At 53.8% G+C, this 22,539-nt stretch overlaps 1 protein-coding gene across 1 annotated transcript in view; it reads right to left on the minus strand.

Annotated features, from left to right (window-relative positions):
* Positions 1-261: 261 nt before the first annotated feature.
* Positions 262-22,539, minus strand: part of PLEKHD1 (pleckstrin homology and coiled-coil domain containing D1) — a 28,835-nt gene continuing 6,557 nt past the window's right edge. The window contains exons 2-13 of the mRNA XM_060098033.1: positions 15,535-15,628; positions 15,114-15,203; positions 14,807-14,883; positions 13,861-13,952; positions 12,790-12,842; positions 7,602-7,696; positions 4,627-4,720; positions 2,684-2,862; positions 1,735-1,867; positions 1,192-1,336; positions 718-867; positions 262-431 (exon numbers count right to left, since the gene is read on the minus strand). Coding sequence (XP_059954016.1) covers positions 262-431; positions 718-867; positions 1,192-1,336; positions 1,735-1,867; positions 2,684-2,862; positions 4,627-4,720; positions 7,602-7,696; positions 12,790-12,842; positions 13,861-13,952; positions 14,807-14,883; positions 15,114-15,203; positions 15,535-15,628 — 1,372 coding nt within the window. The remainder of the gene's footprint in view (positions 432-717; positions 868-1,191; positions 1,337-1,734; positions 1,868-2,683; positions 2,863-4,626; positions 4,721-7,601; positions 7,697-12,789; positions 12,843-13,860; positions 13,953-14,806; positions 14,884-15,113; positions 15,204-15,534; positions 15,629-22,539) is intronic.

Raw genomic sequence — 22,539 nt, forward strand, 5'->3', positions numbered from 1 at the left:
CCGGCCAGAGAAGTCTCTCGGTGCCGCCAGGCCCCATCCTTGCTTCACCATGACAACCAGGCGGCACCCAGCTTGGCCTGACCTGACCCAAGGGCAGGGTCTGGGGTGAGGGTGAGGGAGGTGGCGCCCCTGTCCTTTGCGGGTGAGGTTGGCCCCCACGTGGAGCGCTGGCAGAGAGGAGCCGCGTGGAGTCGGGCCCCCCCTCCCCCTCCCTCCTGCCCCCCAGTGAGGAAGGACCTGGGCGGCGGGGAGGGGGGCCCATCACTTTCCCGCCGGCGGAAGCTTAGAGGGGGCTCCAGGCTGGGTCGCCATGATGTGGTAGATGGATTCGCGGAAGCGCTGGTCCCGGCTGAGCCGCTTGGCCACCTCCTTCAGCTCCTCCATGTTGTTGGCTTCCAGCTGGGAGGTCATGAAGGACTGGGACGGCTTCACTGGGGATACGGTGGCCCCACGGGCCGGCCGTGAACAGCCCTCCCTCCACTGGGGCACAGCCCTGGCCCCAACCCCAGCCCCCCTCCCTCGGACCCCATCCTCCAGCCCCTCCGGGTCCATGGGCTTCCATGACCCTGGGAGAAGCCCAAGGCTGGGGGAGCCGGGCTCGGGCCACACTCAGGGCTGGGCCAGCCCCTCTCCCTCCCCGGCCTGCCCTCTTCCTGCCTAGTCACCGACAGCCCGGGACCGTCCCACCCCCCAGGGCCCGGGGAAAGCCACACCCACCGTCATTCCAGGAGGTGCTGGACCTGCGCCGGTGGAAGCGGCAGCTCTTGATGCGGCGAGTGGCCGCCTTGTGGATGTACACGGAGTTCTTCATGATGACCGGCATCTTGGCCTCCAGCTCCGCATTCCGGATGCACTCTTCAAAGAACCCTGCGGCCGCAGTTCCACTGCACCCTCCCCTCCTGCCCGCCCCTCCCCTCCCCAGGATCCTGGTGGGGTGGAGAGGGAAATACGTTGACCCCCATCCCTTGGGAGACCTGAGTCACCTGCCAAAGGGGGCAGAACTTCAGGCTTTCCCCCCACCCCGGATCCAAGAGCCAAAGGCAGCCAAGCCCAGGAGGTGCCCATCAACACCTATGGGTCACCTAGTGCACACCAGGCCTGAGTGGCGCTCCGGCCCCAGGCCGGGCTCCGCAGGGCCTGGACGGCTGGGCAGAGCTCGAGGGCTGGGCTGGCGGTGGGGGCAGGGCTTACTCTTCAGGTGGCTCACGTCAGCCCGCATCCTCTCCTCTTTCTGCTTGTTCCGCACCTTGGAGTTGAGCCCCTGTTCCAGGCTCCGCAAGGCCCCCTCTGCCTCCCGCAGACGCCTCTCCAGGTCCATGCGGACCTTCACCTCAGCCTGAGGGGAGAGGCAAAGAGAGGGAAATGGGTCCTGGCGGGGCAGCTACCATCCCTTGGAGGCCTTGCCTGATCACCCCTGGCTCAGCGGGCTTTCTCTCCTCCAGACTGGGATGGAAGTTACTGCATCCTGCTTCTTGTCTTACGCCCTCCACCCGATGGCCGGGACTCAGCCCCTGCACGGGACAGGTGTCTCCAATGATGCCCCGCCGCAGGTCAGGCGCAGGTCAGGCTCGTGGTGGCTGCACTGCCTGCACCTGGCTGGTCAGATTGGCAGGGCTCATTCAGGAAGTTGCCCGGTGAGGGCAGGGATGTGAGGGAAGGGTCTCCAGGTGAGGGAAGTAAGCCTCCAGGTGAGGGGAGGGCCCCGAGCACCACGCGCCCCCAGCGGCCCAGCACCTTGAGCTCGCGCTCAGCCTGCAGCTTCTCCGCCGTCAGCTCCTGCAGCGAGTTCTGCAGCGCCTGGGACTGGCTGGAATAGAACTCCCGCTCCTCCTCCAGGGCCCGCGAGCGTTCCTCGTTCTCCTTCATCCTGCCCCGGGGAGAGGTGCTCACTCAGGGCCCACTCACCAACGGGGCCTCCAGTGGGAGGGCGGCCCCTCGTAGGGACCTGGCTGGAGAAAGCCTGAGACCCTGCTTTGTGAGCCCCAGAACTGGCTGGGTCCTGTCTCCCAGGTGGTGATGGGGGTAATGTGGTCAGTGAGGGGAGTCCTGGGTCCATGTCTTGCTAGTTCTGTGAGCTTGGGGAGGTCCTCCAACCCCTCCAAGGCTCAGTTTCCTCATCTGTAAAAAGGGGCTGAGAGGTGGCTTCCCTGGTGGTGCAGTGGTTGGGGGTCCGCCTGCCGGTGCAGGGGATGTGGGTTCCTGCCCCGGTCCCGGAAGATCCCACATGCTGCGGAGCGGCTGAGCCCGTGAGCCATGGCCGCTGGGCCTGCGCGTCCGGAGCCTGTGCTCCGCAACGGGAGAGGCCACAGCAGTGAGAGGCCCGTGTACCGCAAGGGGAAGGAAAGGAAAGAAGGAAAAAGGAAAAAAGAGGGAAAAAAAAAAGGGAAAGAAGAAGAAAGAAAGAAAAAAAGGGGGGGGGCTGAGAGGACCTGCCCAGCCTGTCACAAAGCTCTGTTAGACAGGCCTAATGACTGTCTGTATGGGTCACACCATTGCAAGAGGCAATTATCAAGTCTGCTTAGGATAGTGAAAGATTGCTTCCCATTTGCCTGGTGGGGAAACTGAGTCCTAGCCAAAAGGAAGTGAGTGACCCATTTGATCGAGGACAACTAGAACCCAAGAGCCCAGGTGTCCAGTTCATGGAGGTTACCTCTATGGACTCAGGGGTTTAGGGCTCCCTCACCGCTTCTCCGCCAGGAGCTTCTCCTCTATGAGCTGCTGCATCTTCTCCTCTATCTGCCTCAGGTTGCTATGGAGACCCCCACTGGGAGGGGGCTGCTCGCTCTGATTGGCCAGTGTCTGCAGCTGGTTCTCATTTTCCTCCAGCATTTCCAGGGTTTTCTTCTTCTCTATGGAGAGTTCCTGGCATGGAGGGAGGGGAAGAAGAGAAAGAGGCTAAGTCAGGTTCTCCGCCATGGCTGCCCTCACCTGGATTTCAATTCCGGGAAGTGAGGCCCTCCTCACTCAGTCCTCTGAGGGACACCTGAAATGTCTTCATTCTTCCCTGAGGTAAAAGGCCAGCGAGAATCTCCTTCCTCTCACTGAGGCAAGGCTACTCCTCCATCGAGGAAGTCAGGGAGGAACCCAGCTCGTGGCACTGGACGTGGACGGGCCACCTACTACAATGGGGACCCAAGGCTCAAGGGCATCATGAGCTTCTGGGGTCCTTGTTCCTCCAGGAACAAGTGAGGGAGTGTGCTGGGCTTGTGTGAAGAACACCCAACAGGAACCAGCCCAAGAGCAGACTTAGACATTCTCCCCACTTATCAGACTGGGATCTTGCACTACTCAGAAATTCTGGAGTTGAAACTACCCATGAGAACGACCTCCTGTGGTAAGACAGGGAAAGATAAACAAAGAAAGGCACCACAAAGCCGCAGTCAGTCAAGGGGGAATAGAAACCTTGCAATCTGCAAGGCAGTTCATGAATCTGGTAACCATCACGGATCTCCCACGACATGCCAGGCTCACTCGAGGTGCTGGGCTTGGAGAGAACTTAAGATGCAATCTAGTGAAGCTCACTGTTTGGAAAACACAACCTCATGTGTCAAGTGCATGAACAGATGTACAAAGTGCCGTGGGGACCCAGAGCTCAGAGCAAATCCCTCCTTCGAAGAGTCAGGGAAGCTTGACTACGGTGATATTTGAGCTGAGCTTTAGAAGGATGAAAGTGTTCTCTAGGCAGAGAAGAGGTAAGAGCACGTTCTGGGGGGAAGGAGCAGCGTGGGCAAAGGTGTGGAGGATGGAGGTCACGGGTTCCTCAGGGCACATGTGTTCAGTGGTTTGAAGCAGACGTGGGGATGTCATTGTGCCGGGTGTGGAGGGACAGCAGAGGGAGAGGAGACAGGAGGGTAGCAGAGGCTGGGGCCAGAGTGTGCACCTGGACGCCCTGCTAAAGAGTTGGCACCTTGTCCTTGACACATGCGCCCTCCTCCTCCTCCCTCGCTGTTTCTGTATCAAGTGGAGGTGATCTGGCAGTGGATTTCCCCTCATGCTCAATTTCACCAGGGGACAGCTAAGTGAATGAGCCGCAAGAAGGAAGTGGTGGGTGGCCGTGCATCCCACCCTAATCGATCCTCCGTCGAGTATAAAAATATAAGCACTGGGGCTTCCCTGGTGGCGCAGTGGTTGAGAGTCCGCCTGCCGATGCAGGGGACGCAGGTTCGTGCCGCGGTCCGGGAAGATCCCACATGCCGTGGAGCGGCTGGGCCTGTGAGCCATGGCCGCTGAGCCTGCGTGTCCGGAGCCTGTGCTCCGCAACAGGAGAGGCCACAGCAGTGAGAGGCCCGCGTACCGCAAAAAAAAAAAAAAAAAAAAAATATATATATATATATATATATATATATATATATATATATGAAAGCACTGAAGAAGGTGGATTTCCTAAGGCCACGGTCATAGCCAGGGCAAACTTGAATTTGCCCTTCTGGGTCCTGCTTTGAGCCTCAAGTGTCAGCTGGGGTTCCCAATGGTCCACAGAGAAGAAACCCTTTAGATCAGCTCCCCTTCGTGGCCCGTTTCCCTTGCAGATAACTCTCTGGGGCAACACTGTTGGAAAAAACTGTATCACGTGGCCCAACCAACCATGGCTCCCTCCAGGCAGCCAGCCCGCCAGTGGCCCCTCACCTCCAGCATCTGCTGTAAGGACTCCGTGAGGTGCTTCAGCTCCTTTTTCTCTTGCTCCACACCCTTGAGGCATCTTGCAGTCAGTTCTAGCTCCCTGCAGGGACAGAGGGCTGGGTATGGCAGTGCCCACCCCTCCCAGGCCCCTTTGTGGCTTCTGCTTCACAGAAGCCTATACGGCTTCCCTATACAGCTCAGAGGGCTCTTTGGAAGGCCAGCCCCTCACATGGCTGGGTGCTGCCAGCAGCTGGAGGAGCCCAGGGCTGAACGGAGGAGATCCCGGCCAAGCGGGGCTGAAGTCACTTGCTCCAGGTGTACATGAATCTGTCAAAATAAATCCAGGGCCACCCCAAGGGCAAAGAGGGGCACTGGAGAAACAAAGGCCTCACCCTGTCTTCCCTGGACAGCCCTTGCCACAGTCTGCTCACTCTGACATGGGACATGGCTGAGGCCCTTCTCTGGGGTGACAAACTCCTTGCTGCTGTCTTAACAAGCCTGGGTCCCCTTGGGCCTTTACACCCGTTTTCCCTTCCTCCTGCTTGTGATGCCTTTTCCTTCTCCTACCCATTTTCCAACTCCTACCACCCTTCAAGGCCCAGCACAATCTAACCTCTGTTGAAGCCCACGGGGATCACACATATATCTTAATTTCTATAAAACAGGGGCCTGTGCTATGCCCTTGAGCACCTGTTTGTACACTATTGTAAACATTGTTGATGTTTCCTGGGTGTGAGTCTGGTTTTCCCAACCAGATCCTCAAGGGAGAGAGGGCTTATCTTCCATTCCAGGGTCTGGCACAATTCTGGAAGTGAGCAGGTGCTTGGCTATTGGTTGATGAGAGTCTCTGAGCTTCTCCCTCCCCAAAACACATGTCTAATAACTTTCTTTTTTTTTTTTTTTTTTTTTTTTTTTGCGGTACGCAGGCCTCTGACTGTTGTGGCCTCTCCCATTGTGGAGCACAGGCTCCAGACGCACAGGCTCAGTGGCCATGGCTCACGGGCCCAGCCGCTCCGCGGCATGTGGGATCTTCCCGAACTGGGGCACGAACCCGCGTCCGCTGCATCGGCAGGCAGACTCTCAACCACTGCGCCACCAGGGAAGCCCCTAATGACTTTCTTTTATAAAGTTGTTTCAAGAACACTCTTTCTGGGCTATCACTGATAATCAGTAGTGATGATGGTGCTGGTGATGATGATGATGGCGATGATGATGGTGATGGTGACAACAACCAGCACCATCAACAGCAACCAGAGCAGTTGTCTCCAAATTCACGGAGAGGCTACATAGAATGACTTGGAGGGACTTCCCTGGTGACGCAGTGGTTAAGAATGCGCCTGTCAATGCAGGGGACACGGGTTTGATCCCTGGTCCAGGAAGACCCCACATGCCGTGGAGCACCTAAGCCCGTGTTCCTCAACAAGAGAAGCCACCACAATGAGAAGCCCGTGCACCGCAATGAAGAGTAGCCTCCCCTCACCACAACTAGAGAAAGCCCGCAAGCAGCAATGAATAACCAAGGCAGAAAAAAAAAAAAAAGGAAAAGAAAAAGTAATGACCCAGAGAACTTCTTAAAGTACAATAAGTCCCCTACACACGAACCTTCAAGTTGCAAACTTTCGAAGATGTGAACATGCATTCGCATGTCCAATCACGTAAGTTAGTTTACGTGTCTGGTGTATATTGTCACGTGCGTGCATCCTCTACAAATGGTTGTGCTTTTGTGTACTTTACTGTACAGTACTGTATAGAGTACAGAGTACAGTATCTTTATCTCAAGCCCAGGAAAGAGCTACTACCCACACATCACTGGATCGTTTTTTCAAGAGGGTAGATAGAACTGAATCCAGCAAGGAACCAGAACCTGTGCCATTAACGTCAGGCGTGAGTGAAATTGCAGCTTGTCTCCTATTGCTGACGATCCTTGAGCTCTACCATCTCCCACCTCCTCTCCCTCCTCCAGTCAGTAACTCTTCTTGCCTGTTCACTCGATGCCAGCCCCTGCATGCCAGCTGTTGTACTGTACTACTGTACTTTTCAAGGTACTATGCTGTAAGATTGAAAAAGTTTTCTTTATTTTTTGTGTTTGTTTTTTATGTATTATTTGTGTGAAAAGTATCATAAACCTATTACAGTACAGTACTATACAGCCGATTGGGTCAGTTGGGTACCTAGGCTAAATCTGTTGGACTTACAAACAAATTGGACTTAGGAACAAGCTCTTGGAACGGAACTCGTTCATGTGTAGGGGACTTACTGTATAGATTTCTGGGTCCTACTTTCAGCAGATTCTAATCCTCTTAGATGATTATAATATGCAACTGGGTTTGCAAACCATACACAGACTAAAGATCCCAAGGGACAGACATCATTAGCCAGAATGTGAAGAGACTGTGCAGGAAAGACAGGGAATGTTGGGGATTTTGGCCAAGGGCACCTCCAGACCAGCCTGACCTGTCTGCCCCGGGTAAGGGAGGTTTGCCCGAGGCAGGAGGGGGTTGTTGCTCATGGGGATTTCTGATTGCACCTGCCCATGCCTCATGCTCCAGGCTGCAGAAGTGGCCCATCGGTGTGGGGTCTGCAGCTTTTTCTGGGCACACCCCAAGGCCCGGAGCATTGGGAGGACAGATCCAAACCAAGTCATCAAGCAGTGAGGATCTCCTGGGGGGAGGCCTCTCCAGCCTAATGGGAAACATGGGTCCTATGTGTCCTAGCCTGGGTGCACCTTGTCCCTGCCCCCTGCCTCCAGGCACGACCACCACCTCTTTTTTTGTGTGTGTGTGGTACGCGGGCCTCTCACTGTTCTGGTCTCTCCCGTTGCGGAGCACAGGCTCTGGACGCGCAGGCTCAGCGGCCATGGCTCACGGGCCCAGCCGCTCCACGGCATGTGGGATCTTCCCGGACCGGGGCACGAACCCGTGTCCCCTGCATCGGCAGGCGGACTCTCAACCACTGCGCCACCAGGGAAGCCCCACCACCACCTCTTGATCTGCTCCTGTTCCATCTTCAGCTCCTGTACCACCTCCTCAAACTGCTGCTTCTCGGCCTCCAGCACCTGGTTCAGGCGCTCAAGCTCCTAAAGAGAATCAGAGAGGAAGAAAAGAGTCACAGGCAGCAAAGGGCTCCTGAGGTCAGGAAGCCCCCCTATAACCCAGGGGACCCTCTGGGTTCAGCACAGTCTGCACCAGACTTGGAACTAAGCCCTGAGGGGCCCTAGTCCTGTTCAGTGACACACAGTCTCAACAAAACCGAGATCTGTGATGAACTGGGCTCACTTAAAACACACTTAGAATATATAGACATACATGTGTGTGTGTGTGTGTGTGTATAGAAATGAATTACTTTGCTGTACACCTGAAACTAACACAACATTGTAAATCAACCATACTACAATAAAAATTTCAAAGATAAATAAATAAAAAATAAAACAAAACAAGAACACACTTAGCATGCTGAGCTAGGGTTTAGAAAGGATCCCAACATTATTTCCTGCGACAGGATGTGATGATAATTCTAGATGTCTGCTCCACTGGGCAACTCCAGTCACTCACACCCTAAGGCGTGTTGGCTGGCCCCCAAGCCCTGGAGGGAAACGTGTGTGTGTGTATATTTCCATTAAAGATCCCTGGAGTGGCATCTGTTAGAAGCGGCAAAGGAAAGCTAGTCCCAATCCCAAAGTCAGAGAGTAAAGCCTTTTTCCTCAAGGCATCCGGGAAACAATGAGCACAGGTGGCTGCAGCCTCCCCTGGACTCACCCCCAAGGGAACAGTATAGCCAGAAAGCCCAGGACAAGCTGGCCCAGGGAACCAGACCAGTCCCTTCAGGATTGCTGGCAAGCTCAAGTGTTTTCCCAGCATGAAGGTGCCCCCAAGGGGTTCCGTTTTCCTGGGGTTCAGTGGCAGGTGGTATTGAGGGGTGCACTTCAAGCGAAGGGTGGTTAGAAGCATTTTGTGACAACTGTTTCGTTCTTCCACATTTTACGCTGTGGGAGGATATTATTTCTAGATCCACTTTCTCTCTCATCTTCTAGCTCCAAATTACGCCCTCATTCTTCACCCAGGGGCTTTGTTCTCAAGGATAATGGAAACCCCACCAGGGAGTGGGGCTGCCTGTAGGGAGAAGTTGCCCTTGGCTTTGAGGAGAATCAGAAAAGGAATAAAACCCAAAGAAAAGGGAAGAGTCCGATTAGTGACCCTGGGGTCACTAAAACTAATGTTTTCAAAGAATGTTCAATGACATGGAAAACTGCTGAAGGTACAGTGTTAATGAAGGTAAAATGAAAGGTATCATGAAAAAGGCCATAAAACTGAATATCTGATGTGATCCTATTATGTTTAAGATATATATAAGAATTTTATATAGGAAAAAAGACCAAGGAAAAACACCAAGAAGTTGACAGTAGGGGCTTCCCTGGTGGCGCAGTGGTTAGGAATCCACCTGTCAATGCAGGGGACACGGGTTCGAGCCCTGGTCCAGGAAGATCCCACATGCTGCGGAGCAACTAAGCCCGTGTGCCACAACTACTGAGCCTGCGCTCTGGAGCCCGCAAGCCACAACTACTGAGCCTGCGCTCTAGAGCCCACGAGCCACAACTACTGAGCCTGCGCTCTGGAGCCCACGAGCCACAACTACTGAAGCCCGCAGGCCTAGAGCCCGTGCTCCGCAACAAGAGAAGCCACCACAGTGAGAAGCCTGCGCACCGCAACAAAGAGCAGCCCCCGCTCGACGCAACTAGAGAAAGCCCGTGTGCAGCAAAGAAGACCCAACACAGCCAAAACTAAATAAATAAAATAAATTTTAAAAAAAGTTGACAGTAATTACCGATCAGTTGTGGGGTTAAGGCTAAAATATGTTTTCTTCTTCATGTTTTCCAAATTTTCTACAAAGAGCACGATTTCTACCATTAGGGGTTAAAGTTCTATATTAAAAAGGAAAAAGAAAGAAAATCTCCTTCCTGGTTGCTCCCTTCCTTTCCACCTTCCATTTCATCTGGATGATTCTTAAATGAAGCTGATGCCCAGGTGGAGCCTAAGAATGCTGACTGGAGTGGAACACACAACCTGTAAAGCTGAAGCAGCCCGAACTTTCTGTTCCTGCAGCCCAAGACGGCATAAGTGCTTGAGGCACCGCTGCCATGACTGAGGTCAGCTAAGAACCCCTGCAGCTGAAGACTTTCTCCACCACATCATGCTTGTGCTTCTGACTCTTGCACCTGACTTAAGTTGCCAAAATATGAGGTTGGAAAGAAGGCACTAGACGGCAAATTCCAGCTCCATGGAAGGAAGAGCTTCCAAATAGTGGAGCACTAATGCAAAGGATACCTCCGGAGGCAGTGAGCTGCCCATGCCAGAATCAGCATCAGCATCCACCAGGGAGGTCGGCAGAGAGCGTCACCTTGAAAGGGGCCGTCCTTTCCAGCTCCGAGAGTCTGAGTTCTGACTAGGAGCACCCCGCATGGCAGGAACCCTGCCTGACTTGGCCCTGGGCATTTCTGATTTCCCATGTGCCTGCCCACATGCAAGGCTGAGCTCTCACAGTTCAATCAGAAAAGGGAATGTAGGCAGGCTGCCCTCCTCCAGGGGATAAGAGTGATGATAAGGGAGCCAGGGACACCTGAGGGACCTGCACCCAAGGAACGGCATTGTCTTCTGACCCCAGGGCAGAAGAGCCTAGGATGGCTCCCTTTGAACTCTCAGCTCGTACCCCAAGAGCTCCCCGCCTTTTCTGCCAAGTGGAGGATGTCAGAGCTGCACCATCACACAGTGCATATCTGCACAGGCCTTACCGGTCCGCAAAGCACTCCCTGGCTTATATTTCACTGAGCCCCTCAGCAACCTGGGAGCTAGCCAGGCACAGCCATTGCTCTTACTGGAGCATCACAGAGCCGAATTTGTCCAAGGTCACACAGTCAGTGATAGACTGGTACCAGACCCTGAGTCTCCTTTTAAACCAGACTGCCTCTTGGAGACCAGAGAATCTTCAACTTCTCACTGGGCCATTGAACCAAATGCCTTTCTAAGTGGCCCAAGCAAGGTACTCCCAGACCATCTCTGTGACCTGGAGTGGAGATGGGAAAGCTGAAGGGGGCAGGTGGATCCATAATATAGATGAACAAGTTAAGGAAGGAAAACCCTTGACAGAATGACTCAGTGAGTTCTATTCCCAATCTAGAGCACACAGCTGACACTGGAATGAGAACCTGAGCACATCCTCTCCCTCCTGCCAGCCCAGAGTAGCCTTCACCAAGGTGGACCCAAGCTGGACCCAAGTGAGTCTTGCTCACATTCTGTACCCCAAACCCAGGAAGTTCACAGCTGGCAGGTCTCCTTCCTTCAGCATGCTATGGCTTTAAGCAATGTCTGTGAGCAGTGGGTCTCTGCTGGCCTCATTTCCTGGCTAAAGACCTAGATAGAGTGTCTAAATTTTCCTCGGGCTGACTGCCGTCCCAGATTTAGTCTCTCTGATGGATAAGTCTGTCTCTCTCTGCCAGCGGCTGTGTCTGTCACTCCATCCCATCCCCTGGCTTCCTAAATTACCTGCTTTTAAGTTGCTGACAATCCACCAGAAGTCTCACTTTTCAAAATGTACAGAACTGTATGAAGATAATGCCAACATTCTAATGTGGGAAGAACCCAGATGACAGCCCGGACCCAGAGGCCCACACACTGCTCGGGGGGAGAAGGCTCAAAGCCGTCATGATGCCAATCCTCAGATCCATGCAATCCTAATACAAATCCTCAACAGATTTTCTTTTCTGTTTGTTTGGGTTTGGGTTTTTTGTTTGTATGTTTGTTTTGTAATTGACAAAATGATACTGAAGTCCAGCTGGAAGAAAAATTGGGCAAGAATATCTGATACATTTTTGGAAGAAGAAAAAGGAGGGAGGACTGTCCTACTGGATTAAAATCAAGATGTAATGTACAATTATAAGAATCAAAAATATTCACTCATCGAATCATTCCACAACATTTATCAGGCACCCATCCTGGGCCAGGTGTTCTGCCAGGCCCCAGGAGAGTTTGGGGTGCTACAGGGCCATGATGCTTCTTGACTGTCGGGCCCGTTTCTGAGCCCAGTGACGGGGTTTTGGAAAGGGTGAGGAGTTTGGAAGAGTCAAGTCAGAGAGGCAGGCACTGAGCCCAGGCTGATGGGCCGAGCCCTGGACTTGCCTGGGAGAGACAAGGAACAGGCACCAGGCAAAGAGAAGTGGACCAAATCAGGCCCTCCCTCTGCAGGCACCTCAGGGTATGCCACTCTGGGGCTTGGGGCTCAGGCAGTTCAAGTGCAGGATGGGCTAATTAATGATCGTAACACTAACAAACGTAGATGTTCATTAAGCACATACTGTGTGCTAAGCGCTTTCTATGTAACACCTCACGGAATCCTCAAAACATCCCTGATAAGATGGGTTCTATTATTATCCCCGTTTTTCACATGAGACTATTAATGTTCAGAGAGGTTAGGTAACTTGCCCAAGGTCACACAGCCAGAAGCAGTGAAGGTCCAATCCAGACACAGGCAGCCTGACTTCAAGTCAGCACCGCTAACCACTACCCTACCCTGCCCTTCAGGGGTGGTCGTGATTCCTCAGAACAGGCAAGGCCCAGTGCTGCATGGAGATCCCAAACGGCATGGACTTCAGCTGCCCCTATCTTCAAATGAGGCAAGGGTCTCCTTCACGCCACAGCCTGCCCCCAGCCAATGCTTGGCCTCCTTAGAACTTGTATGTTGACATTTAGAGGATGAAGGAACCTCTGATATCATCCAACCCAACCACCTTTATGGTGCCAGAAGCCCCGCTATGGATGAGAAAGGCCACCGCAGCCTCCTGTGAATATCACCAGTGACAAGCAGCTCATGACCTCCTGACACAGCTTATAAAATTTTTGAATGGCTCTTTCTCTAGAAAGTGATCACCCACCCTTTTTATTTTCCTCCCCCGGGACAGGCAAGGAGAAATACACTTCTTGCCAAGAAGCAACAGCAAGTCCCAAGCACTGTCATCTCATTGGCCTCCCTGCTCTGCCCGTCTGATTTCCCAGCAAGTTGCCTGGGTGCCCATCTCCCCTACACCACTCCCTCATGCCAGGAACACAAGTCAGTACACTGTGGCTGTGAAAGGGCCCACCGAGCGGGAGGCGGCGGGGAGCAGCCTCCATGTGCCCCTACCTCTCTCTGCTCCCTCTGAAGGCAGAGTTCTTCAGTCTCTTCCATCAGTTTGTCTGCCAAAGCAAGCACACACACTGTCACGAAAAGCTCACTCCAGACCCAGTCCTGAGGGGTCAGTGCCCGCGATCACCTCATCACCCCCAGCTCCTCCCAAGGAAGAGGTCGGCACTGCCGTGCCCAGGCCAGACAGAGGGGGTGGGGCAGCGCCCGGGGATGGAAGCTCCATGCTGGCCCGAGCTGCTACACTCCTGTCCCGGCACTGTCCCTGCTTTGTGCATTCATAAGACAATGACAGCTCATCTTCAGAAGCTCAGGTGGATCTCTGCACCCCGGGGTGCTGTTAGCCTCTGTGCTGGTGTCTGGCTAGTGAGGCGGGGCAGGTCCTGGGGGCAGAGGGTGTCTGGAGCAGGCAGAGGGGAACCAGTGCTGGGGCCCCACTTGTCTAAGCAGGGGAGAGGGTCCCAGGCAAAGGACCGACCTCCCAGGCTCACCTTCTTCTTTCTCAAACAGAGCATGCCTACCAGCCAGTCAGGAACACAGGGGCCTAGAACCTTAAAGTGGGCTGGGGGTCAGAACTGGGACCAAGTCCAGACCTTTGGGGCCCTGGGCAGGATAACATCAATTCCATTAGTGGGACCCTTACTGCATGCCTGACACAAGGGCTTCCAGGCATTTTCTTATTTAATCTGATCCTCATACCACCTCTTAAAGCTAGGAACAAAAATGTCTCCATTTAAAAAAAAAAAAAGTCTCCATTTTAAGGATGAGGAAACTGAAACTTAAGCTGAGCTGCCTACAGATACACACAGCTGATGGATACATGACAAAGCTGGGTCCAGAGGCCAGGCCCCTAACCACCAGACTCTCCTGCCTCCTGTCATGCTGGCCCAGAGGACATGTATCACGTCATAGAGCCCTCCAGGCTCCGAGCCAGTCTCTGGCTCCTCATAGCCTGCTAAGCCCCACCCAAGACACGCTCTCTCCATCCTGCATCAAGCCCTGGGCTGCAGCCCCCGGCCCTGAAATGCTACCGTCAGGGAGCCTCAGTTTCCAGCCCATCCCTCAGCCAACCTAAATACTCCTGCTTCTCCTTGGCCAGCTGCAGCCCCTGGGCCTCTAGGCTTTTGATCATGGCTTCTCCCAGCTGGGCATTCTTCCAAGTCCTGGGGAGGGAGGGCAGATGGGACAGGAGAGAAGAGGAAGAAACACAGAATCATTAAAACAGAAGGGTGGAGGAGAAAGAGAGTGTGCATGGTGTGTACTCGCCATTCTTTCTCCTCCAGAATCCCAGCTCGCATTCACCTCGGCACCTGCGGCTCTGGGCACGCCACCAGCATCGATCAGTTACAGTCCCCGGAGGCTGGCCCAGGCTGCAAAGTGGGCCACCGTGGGCTGGGCCAACAGAACTTTGGGAGCAGGGAAGAGATTGCTTCCTGGTCTGCTTTCTACACCATTGAATGCCTACCACCTGGCACAAGGCCTGGCACGGGGCAGGCACTCAGCATTATTTGTGGAACTAAAAGCACGACCCAGCACGAATAGGCAGGTGCTGGGACAGGGGTTTGTGCGCAAATGGATAACGCTGGGCTGGAGGTTTCTGTGATCTGGACTCTGATGTACAAAGCACCAGCTCTGGTCTGAGCTAGGGTTAATTATGGGCCTGGGGAGATGAGACGGGTGTCGGGAGGCAGCCAAATCCTCCTAGTGATGCTGGGTTTGTTCCTGAGAGTTGGAGACAAACGGTGCCCACGTCTGCCACCTGTGACGCTAGACAAGCAAACTCACTTTGCTCAAAGCTCACTTAGGAGACCCCCCAAAGATGCTCGAAACCTGCTCTGTCTCCTCTCCCCACAATAACCAGCTCCCACAGCCCTGTCCTCCCCACCCTGCCCTCTGCTAGGGTGCTCAGTGCCCACCGGGATCCCAGCAGAGAGGCAGGGAGATCAGGGTCGGCACAGCCCACACACTTTCCCCTTCTGGACCCTCAGGCTGACCCCTCCTGCCCGTGCACACTTACACCTTCCCAGACTCCTGCAGCATCTCCAGCCACTGGGTCTGCTCAAACTCCGACTCGGCAGCCAGCAAGATGTTCCCCTGCCAGGAAGAGGAGCCATGGTTGTGCCTGAGAGGAGGCCACCTTGAGGACCATGGAGGCCACGGCCAGGCCTCTGCAGGCCCTGATCTGCTCTCCCACCCAACATCCCCAAGTCACTGACACTCTTCCCAGGCCAGCCCACTGGAGGGGTTGCCCCTAGGGAGCCTGGGGTCCCAGAGAAGCTGCTCTGCCCTTGCTGAGCCCAGACCAAGGGGAGAGTCTTACTCACGTGGAAATCCTGGTGGGAGATTTTCATGGCGTAGGGCATGCTGGGCTCTTCCTTAGCCTCCACCAGGCAGCCCCCCAGAGGGATGACACCCTGAGAAAGAATCAGAAGAGGCACCCACCCCCCCACACCCCCGCCCAGCCCAGGTCACTCAAGGCCTCTGGGATCCCTCAGCCATAGTCAGGTGTTGCCCAGGGCCCGAGAGGAAGCCAGACCAGAACTTTCCCAGAAGGGGCACTGGAGGGCGGGGACCCAGGCCAGGAGGGGGCCAGGGTGGCTTGTGCCCCCAGAAGGACTTGTTTTCCAGATGCCCTGTTAGACCAGAGCAGGACAACAGATGGTACCCTACCCCTCAGGGGATACCAGCCCCCGTTGTCCCCACTGGGCCCTCCCCCGCTGTGGCCCTGGGGAGAGGGCCCCTCACCTTAGGATGTATATTGAAGTATTTGTTGGTTTCAAAGCTCTTTTTTTCACTCTCAGAGTAGTAAAGAAGAAAGCTCTCTTTGATGATGAAAAACCTATAGCAGGTGGTGGGGAAGGAGGGGCAACCAGGAGAGAAGGGGTGAGGTTTCTCGGGACGACAAGAGTGACCTTGAGGGGCCCACGCTCCCATGGGGAGCCCCTGGGGACACCAGCTCAGACTCATCCTCACCAACTCATGTGCCACATCCGGGCAAAGGCCTCTGCTGGTCAGTCACCCACCACCAGGCAGCCCAACACTTGCACCAGTGGAAGTGGGCACAAGAGGCCTTCAGTGGCTTCCACAACTGGCTCCTCCAGCCCCCTGAGCCGCCACACAGGTGGTATCTGTGGTCCTTCCCCTCAGGTACCTTCAGCCCCGTGAGCCATCATCTTGATCCCTTAGGGTCTATCCCAGGAGAGGCAGAAGGAGGGCAAGAAGACACAGGATCCCAAGGTGGGTCTTTTGACAAGTGGTCCTGAAGACTGGCAATCAAATGGGGTGTGGGTACCAGGCTGGTGAGGCCAGGCCTGCCGCCTACATGTGACACCTGCATTGCCTCTGGGCTTAGTTGCTCCACAGCCTCCTTCTGGGATGTGGGTCTAACTTAGGATCTCTGGGCCCTTGGTGCTTTCTGACTTTGATGCCCACAGGTGGAGCACTGAACCCACCCTAGGGACTCTCACAGACCTCATGCTTGGAGCTGACTAGGATAAGACACCAGGTGCCCTCCAGGGGAAGATCCAATTGGAGCTGAGAGCCCCGAGGCTCTGGGACATTCAGAGTGGCTGGTTCCTTCCTCCCAGGGCCCCTGCTAATGTCACTGTTGGAGCCATGGGACTTGGGGGAGCCAGAAACAGCGCTCAGATAGGCTCATGACAGCCAACAGCGTGACTCTCCCCGGCTCTGTGTTCAGTGACACTGTATTGGTAGCTGATATCAGTCATACTGTATTTACACCATGAAAATCATCAAATGCTACAAATCAGTGCTGCACCCCACCCTGCTCCCAAGAGAGCCAGTTGTTAAATATTTATCAGCACAGCACTGGTTGGACACACCCTCTTGGGAGGGGCTTGAAAAGTTGCTGGCGAATCTCTGAAGGTGCCACCAGCCCTGGGACCCTTCCTGAGGCCACGGCTACAGCGGGAGGGTCGCTGGCAGGGCTGACAGCTGCCGTCTCACCTCCCCTAGGGAAGGAGCTCAGCTCTGTCCTCTGCTGTGCGCCTCACACCAACCACGTTCTTTATCTGCACCGACCCTCTCTGCCCAGCCAGATACTGAGGGGAGCTGCGGATCTCAGAGGTGACATCCTGCTAATGCCAACTCTTCCCCCAGTGGAGGAAGAACACACGAATACCACCCTCTGCGGAACTGCAGGCACCTCCTGGGGCCCCCAGCGCCTGACCCCTGCCCACCTTCTTGGCCTTCCCACCACTCCTGCCGTTCAGCCTCTCTGCTCGAGGCGAGCACTGAGCTCACTGCCTACTGCCTGACTATGTTTTGCATGATCCTGCGAAGGAGACTGTATAGCTCTCTCTCCCAGGAGTGCCCACTGGTTGAACCTGCCTCACCACCCTTGGTGACCAGCCCAGCCCACACTGCCGTCGGAGTTCCTCCCGCACTTGCTGACTGGCCATGCGCTTGGCACTTAGCTCCATAGCCACACCCCATGTGCTCATCTTGTCTGGAGGGGACACTGGGCTCCTAGAGGGCGGGCCATGGTCCCTCAGTCCTGTGGGACGAGAGATGTCCCCAGAGAGTTGCAAGGGAAATTAAGACCACAGACCTGCCACTTGTCAGCTGCGGGGCCTTGGGCAAGTAAGCTCACCTCTCTGAGCGTCAGTGTATTCACCTGTAGGATGAGGGTGAGAACACCGACCTCATCTGATTATTGAGAGGATCAAGTGAGACTGTGCTCAGCACTCTGCCAATTTACAGGAGACCCGGGACAGGGCTGAGTGACACATTCCCATGGTCCCATTACCCACAGGAAAATGGGAGGCAGCCACCTGCTGGGGACCCTTCTCCTCCCTTTTCAATGGCTTCTGAAATACTGCTATGGACTGAACTGTGTTCCCCCAGATTCATATGTTGAAGCCCTAACCCCCAATGTGACTGTATCTGGAGATGGGGTCTCTGGGCGGTAATTAAGGTTAAATGAGGTCAGGAAGTAGGGCCATAATCCAACATGCCTGTGGCCTTCCAGGAGGAAGCATCTGCTCTCCCACTCTGCCACTTGAGAACAAAGTGAGAAGGCAGCCGTCTGCAAGCCAGGAAGAGGGTCCTTACCAGAACCTGCCTATGTCAGCACCTGATCTCAGACTTCCAGCCTCCAAGAACAGCGAGAAAATAAATTTCTGTTGTTTAGCAGAAGGGTTTAACAGTTTGACTGTTTACTCAGTCTGTGGCATTTGCCTGAGCTAAGATAAATACCTTCGTGCCTTCCTGATACTTCTGGAGCACCCTCCTCACTCAGAGCAAAGCACTGTGTCAGGGATGGGTGCGGGTGGCAGGCAGAAGAAGGTCACTAGACGGGACTCTGGAGGCAAACAATCTCCATCCCTCAAGCCACAGCCTCAAGCAAGCTCCCAGCCTCACTGAGTCTTTCCTTCAAAGCTCCTCTATAAAAAAAAAAAAAAAATCTCCTCTATAAAATGAGGGTGCAGATATCTGTCTCTTGGGGCTGCTATGAAGATACATTCATTGATTCAGCAAAGAATCGCTGCACTCCCACCTATGCCAGGCAATGTTCTGGGTGTTGGGGATAGAGTTGTGGACAAGAGACATGCAAATATGTCCCCATAGAGCTGATACTTGAGTGAGTGTGTGTAGTGGGAAGGCAGATGGTAAATAAGTAAGAAAGAAATGCCATGTACTAGACATCCATAAGTGCTATGGAGGAAAATAAAACAGGGTAAGTGACAGGGTGAGGGGTGAGTCGGGGAGGTTTTGATATTAAACAGAATGGTCAGGAAGAGCCTGAAGGTAATATTTGCGGAGAGGTTAGTGTTCCAGGCAGAGGAACTGCAGGCGCAAAGGCTCTGGGGTCGGAAGTGTGCCTGGCTCTGGAAGGAACTGCGTCTGCAGCATGGCTGCAGCAGAGGGAACCAGGTAGAAAGTAGATTGTGTAAGAGCCTGTTGGCTACTGTAATAACATTAATGATAAAGCTAATGTTTACTTAGCACTTATCCCAAGCCATGCCTTATTCCAAGCAGTTACCTCTGTTAATTCATTTAATACTCACTATTATCCTATGAGGCAGGTGTCTGCATTTCTATGGGCAGAAATGAAGTAGAAAGGTGACACAACCTGCTGAAAGTCAGACTGCTAGTTGTTAGAGGCTGGTTTTTCCTCTAAGAGGGACAGCCACTGAGGGTTTTGAGAGGGGTGACATGATCTGACTCACACTGCAAAAGGTTCAGCCTGGCTGCTGGGCTGAGAACAGATTGTTGGCGGGGAGTGTCGGGGAGGGGGGGAGGCACAGGGATCCATTAGTGGTCACAAGAGGGACAAGAAAGGATCCGGTGGATAAAGGCACATAAAGTCCTCCACACTTGTCTGCCACACAGGATGTGTCCCCAGATGTCACGGCCCTCCTCCCCTTGCCCTCTGAAGGAGGGCACAGAGAGGCAGGGGAAGACAGATGTCCAGGGTAGCCTTTGTTCCACACCAGCCAGACTCCAGCAGGCCTCAGGGCCCCCATGGCTGCAGGGGTTGTGAAGGGCCCATGCGCCATGCATGCCAAGACTGGACTTGTTGCAGCTGCTCTCGGTTTGGTTTGGGTAGGGGTGAGGGTCACGGGGAGGGGAGCGGGCACGGACCTGGAGGAGGAGGGCGACTCCCTGGCTGGTAAGGAAGAGGATGGCCCAAGAAAGGGCATATTCGGCAAGCACACTTTGAGGACCCAAAGGGCTGGCTTTGCTTATAACCCAGCCTCAGTGCCTGCCCGCTGCTCCAGCTGATGACTCTCAGCTTCACCTCAGCAGGTGGGGGCCCAGGGCCTGAGTGCCCCTGCACAGAAGGACACTTCCTCTTCCTGCCCCTTTCTCCGAAGTCCCCTTACTCCCAGGCCTCTCATTCTGACTGCAAGCCAGGGACTGCCTCCTTCTGGGCCCTGCAGAGTTGGGCTGGCTGAGTAAGGGCCAGAGATAGTCACTGATTACTTAGCTGTTCTCATGTACTGGCTTCCATGCAGAACGTACGTATCAGTATTTGATCCGTGTAACAATCCTGGAAGGTAGGGCTTTTTGTTCCCATTTTACAGATGTGGAAACTGAGGCTTAGAGGTGAAGTAACACATGCAAGGTCACACAGCCAGGGCAGAGGTGGAGCTGGGACTGGAACCCAAAGACAACAGCCCCTGCTTCTACACCCACACCACACTGTCTTGGGAGCTGCTCTGGTCTTCGTGCCAGCACCTGGGCAGGAAACAGATGGGCCAAAGGCAGTAGGTGTTAAGGCTGGGTTAGTCAAGGGTCAGAGCTCTGCCACCTACCAGCAATGTGACCAGGGCAAGTCCCCTGATCTCTCTAGGTCTCAGGTCCCCCAGAGTAACTTGAGGATAATAATAGTACGTACGTCTCTTAGGGTTGTCGGGGTAATGAAATGAGTTTGTTCACATAAAGACTTCGAACATTGTGAGACACATGGTAAATATTCCTTAAGTGTTTACTTTTATTACTACTATTTTATTTATTATTATTAGGTTCAATGTCTGCCGCAGCCTCCCCTGACCTCCTTTCCCATTTGTGCTCACAAAAGCTCCTACTAGCAGGAGCTCTTGGCTCCAGCCCAGCTGGCCAGCTCACTGTCCTCCAAACACACAGCACTTTCCTGCATTTGCCCCTCCCTCCTGTCCAAGGCCCACCCTTCTATCCAGGCCAACTTCAGTCCTGGGCGAAGCTCTGTCTCCAGCCCTAGCCCTCAGGGCCCCCCTGTCCAGCCCACTGTGCTGTGGTGAAGCCCAGAGAGTGTGCGTGAGTCTGTGTCTGGGGGGCGTCAGTGTCTACCCTGGCTGCCTCTTCTCTCTGGTTTTAAAGAATTTAAGTATTTTCACCTGTAGATTAAGGAACATTTATGAGGTACCAAGACACTCATTTTTCTAAGTGTTTTATTGACATTATCTCGTTTAAATCTCTCATAACAATTCTAAGAGATGGGGGTGTCTGTTTTTCCATTTCACTGGTGAGGAAACTGAGGCACAGAAAGATTCAGCAAAGGGCAAACTGGGAACTCAGCTCTGTCTGCCTGTTACTCAACCAGGTTCGTTTGCCTGACGCGCAGCAAGCCAAATGCTGAGAGGCCGAGGTTTGCAGCAGAGAAAGGGGCATATGCGTAGTGGCCGGTAGCTCCTGTTATGTATATATTAATACCACATTGGAAGTTAAAACCTACTGAGAGAAAATTAGACAACTTGGCTCCAACAAGGGTCATCACGAGAACCTGGATTCGATCTCTTGGGAAATATCTTCTTATGGATCCCAACAGGAATAAGGTCGATATTTGAGGGATTACTTAAACTGTCATTTTTTGTGTGCTTGCTAGGACTTATACTCCTTCTTGCTAAAACTCTGTACTTGCTCTTTGCCACGCATCCTTAAGCCCCAAGTTCTAATTCATACGATGATCATTCAACATAAAGACCCAGACCACCACCCCACCCCACCCCCGCCAAAAAAAAGAAAAGACCCAGACCCAAAGCCTTGGTCCCATATTTGCAATCAAGTGCAAAACAATTCCATTCCTCAGATCCTCTGTAGGCCTTCGCCCCTTAACAGCAGAAAGTAGGCCTCTTCCCTCAAGACTGAGGAATTGGACCAAAAGATAGGGGAGGACACGGGGCTTCCCTGGTGGTGCAGTGGTTGAGAATCTGCCTGCTAATGTAGGGGACACGGGTCCAAGCCCTGGTCTGGGAGGATCCCACATGCCACAGAGCAACTGGGCCTGTGAGCCACAACTACTGAGCCTGCGCGTCTGGAGCCTGTGCTCCGCAACAAGAGAGGCCGCGATAGTGAGAAGCCCACGCACCGCGATGAAGAGTGGCCCCCGCTTGCCGCAACTAGAGAAAGCCCTCGCACAGAAATGAAGGCGCAACACAGCCAAAAATTAATTAATTAATTAATTAAAGAAAAAAAGATAGGGGAGGACTGAAACTGTGCCCCATAGGGTTAAAAACCCATAACAGAAACTGGTGACTAACAGAAACTCCTGAGCTTGTCTTACAGAACTGCAGATAAGGGAACGGCTTCTTTTAAACCCCTCTGCTTGTCACACAACGAAACCTGCTGAAACCGGAGGGACCCAACCCGGCGGGGATCCGAGTCTGCACAGAACAGACTTGCTTGCCCCATAGGTGATCTTTTGACGTCACAGCCCCAAATTCCCCTATGGTTCATACCAAACTCACCTGGAATTGGCACATGCGTCCCATGAAGAAGTCTGTAACTCAGATACGCCTGCGCAGAACATCAATTTCCTCACCTCTTCCCTCCAATCACCTCTCCCCAAGCCTCAGACCACCCTGTTTGTTTATAGCATAAATACCCCAAGCTCCTTGCCTTCGGGGAGACGAATTTGAGATTTATTCTCCCGTCTCCTCGCTTGCTGCCTTGTGAATAAAACTTGCCTCTGCTGTAAACCTGGGTGGCTCAGTGCTTGGCTTGCTGTGCGTCGGGCAAACAAACCTGGTTGGGTAACACGCTGACAGAGCTCAGGTTCTCAGCTGCTGTGCTCTCTGACGCCTGGCCCCCTCATCACTGCACTTGTCTCTCCTCATCGCTTCAGACCTGACATTGTTGTTTGCCTTCTTAGAGCTTCTGTCTGCAAAGTGACTGTAAGCTCCTGGCCGGCTCAGGTCAGAGAGCGTGAATGAATCACCTGGTACAGCCTGGGCCCTGGGGCCTGATGATTTCCTGCCCTCAGGGAGCAAATGCAGGAGCGAGAGTTGTATAAATCAATAATGTGAG

Source organism: Mesoplodon densirostris, chromosome 4, assembly GCF_025265405.1.
Source record: "Mesoplodon densirostris isolate mMesDen1 chromosome 4, mMesDen1 primary haplotype, whole genome shotgun sequence".
Lineage (NCBI taxonomy): Eukaryota > Metazoa > Chordata > Mammalia > Artiodactyla > Ziphiidae > Mesoplodon > Mesoplodon densirostris.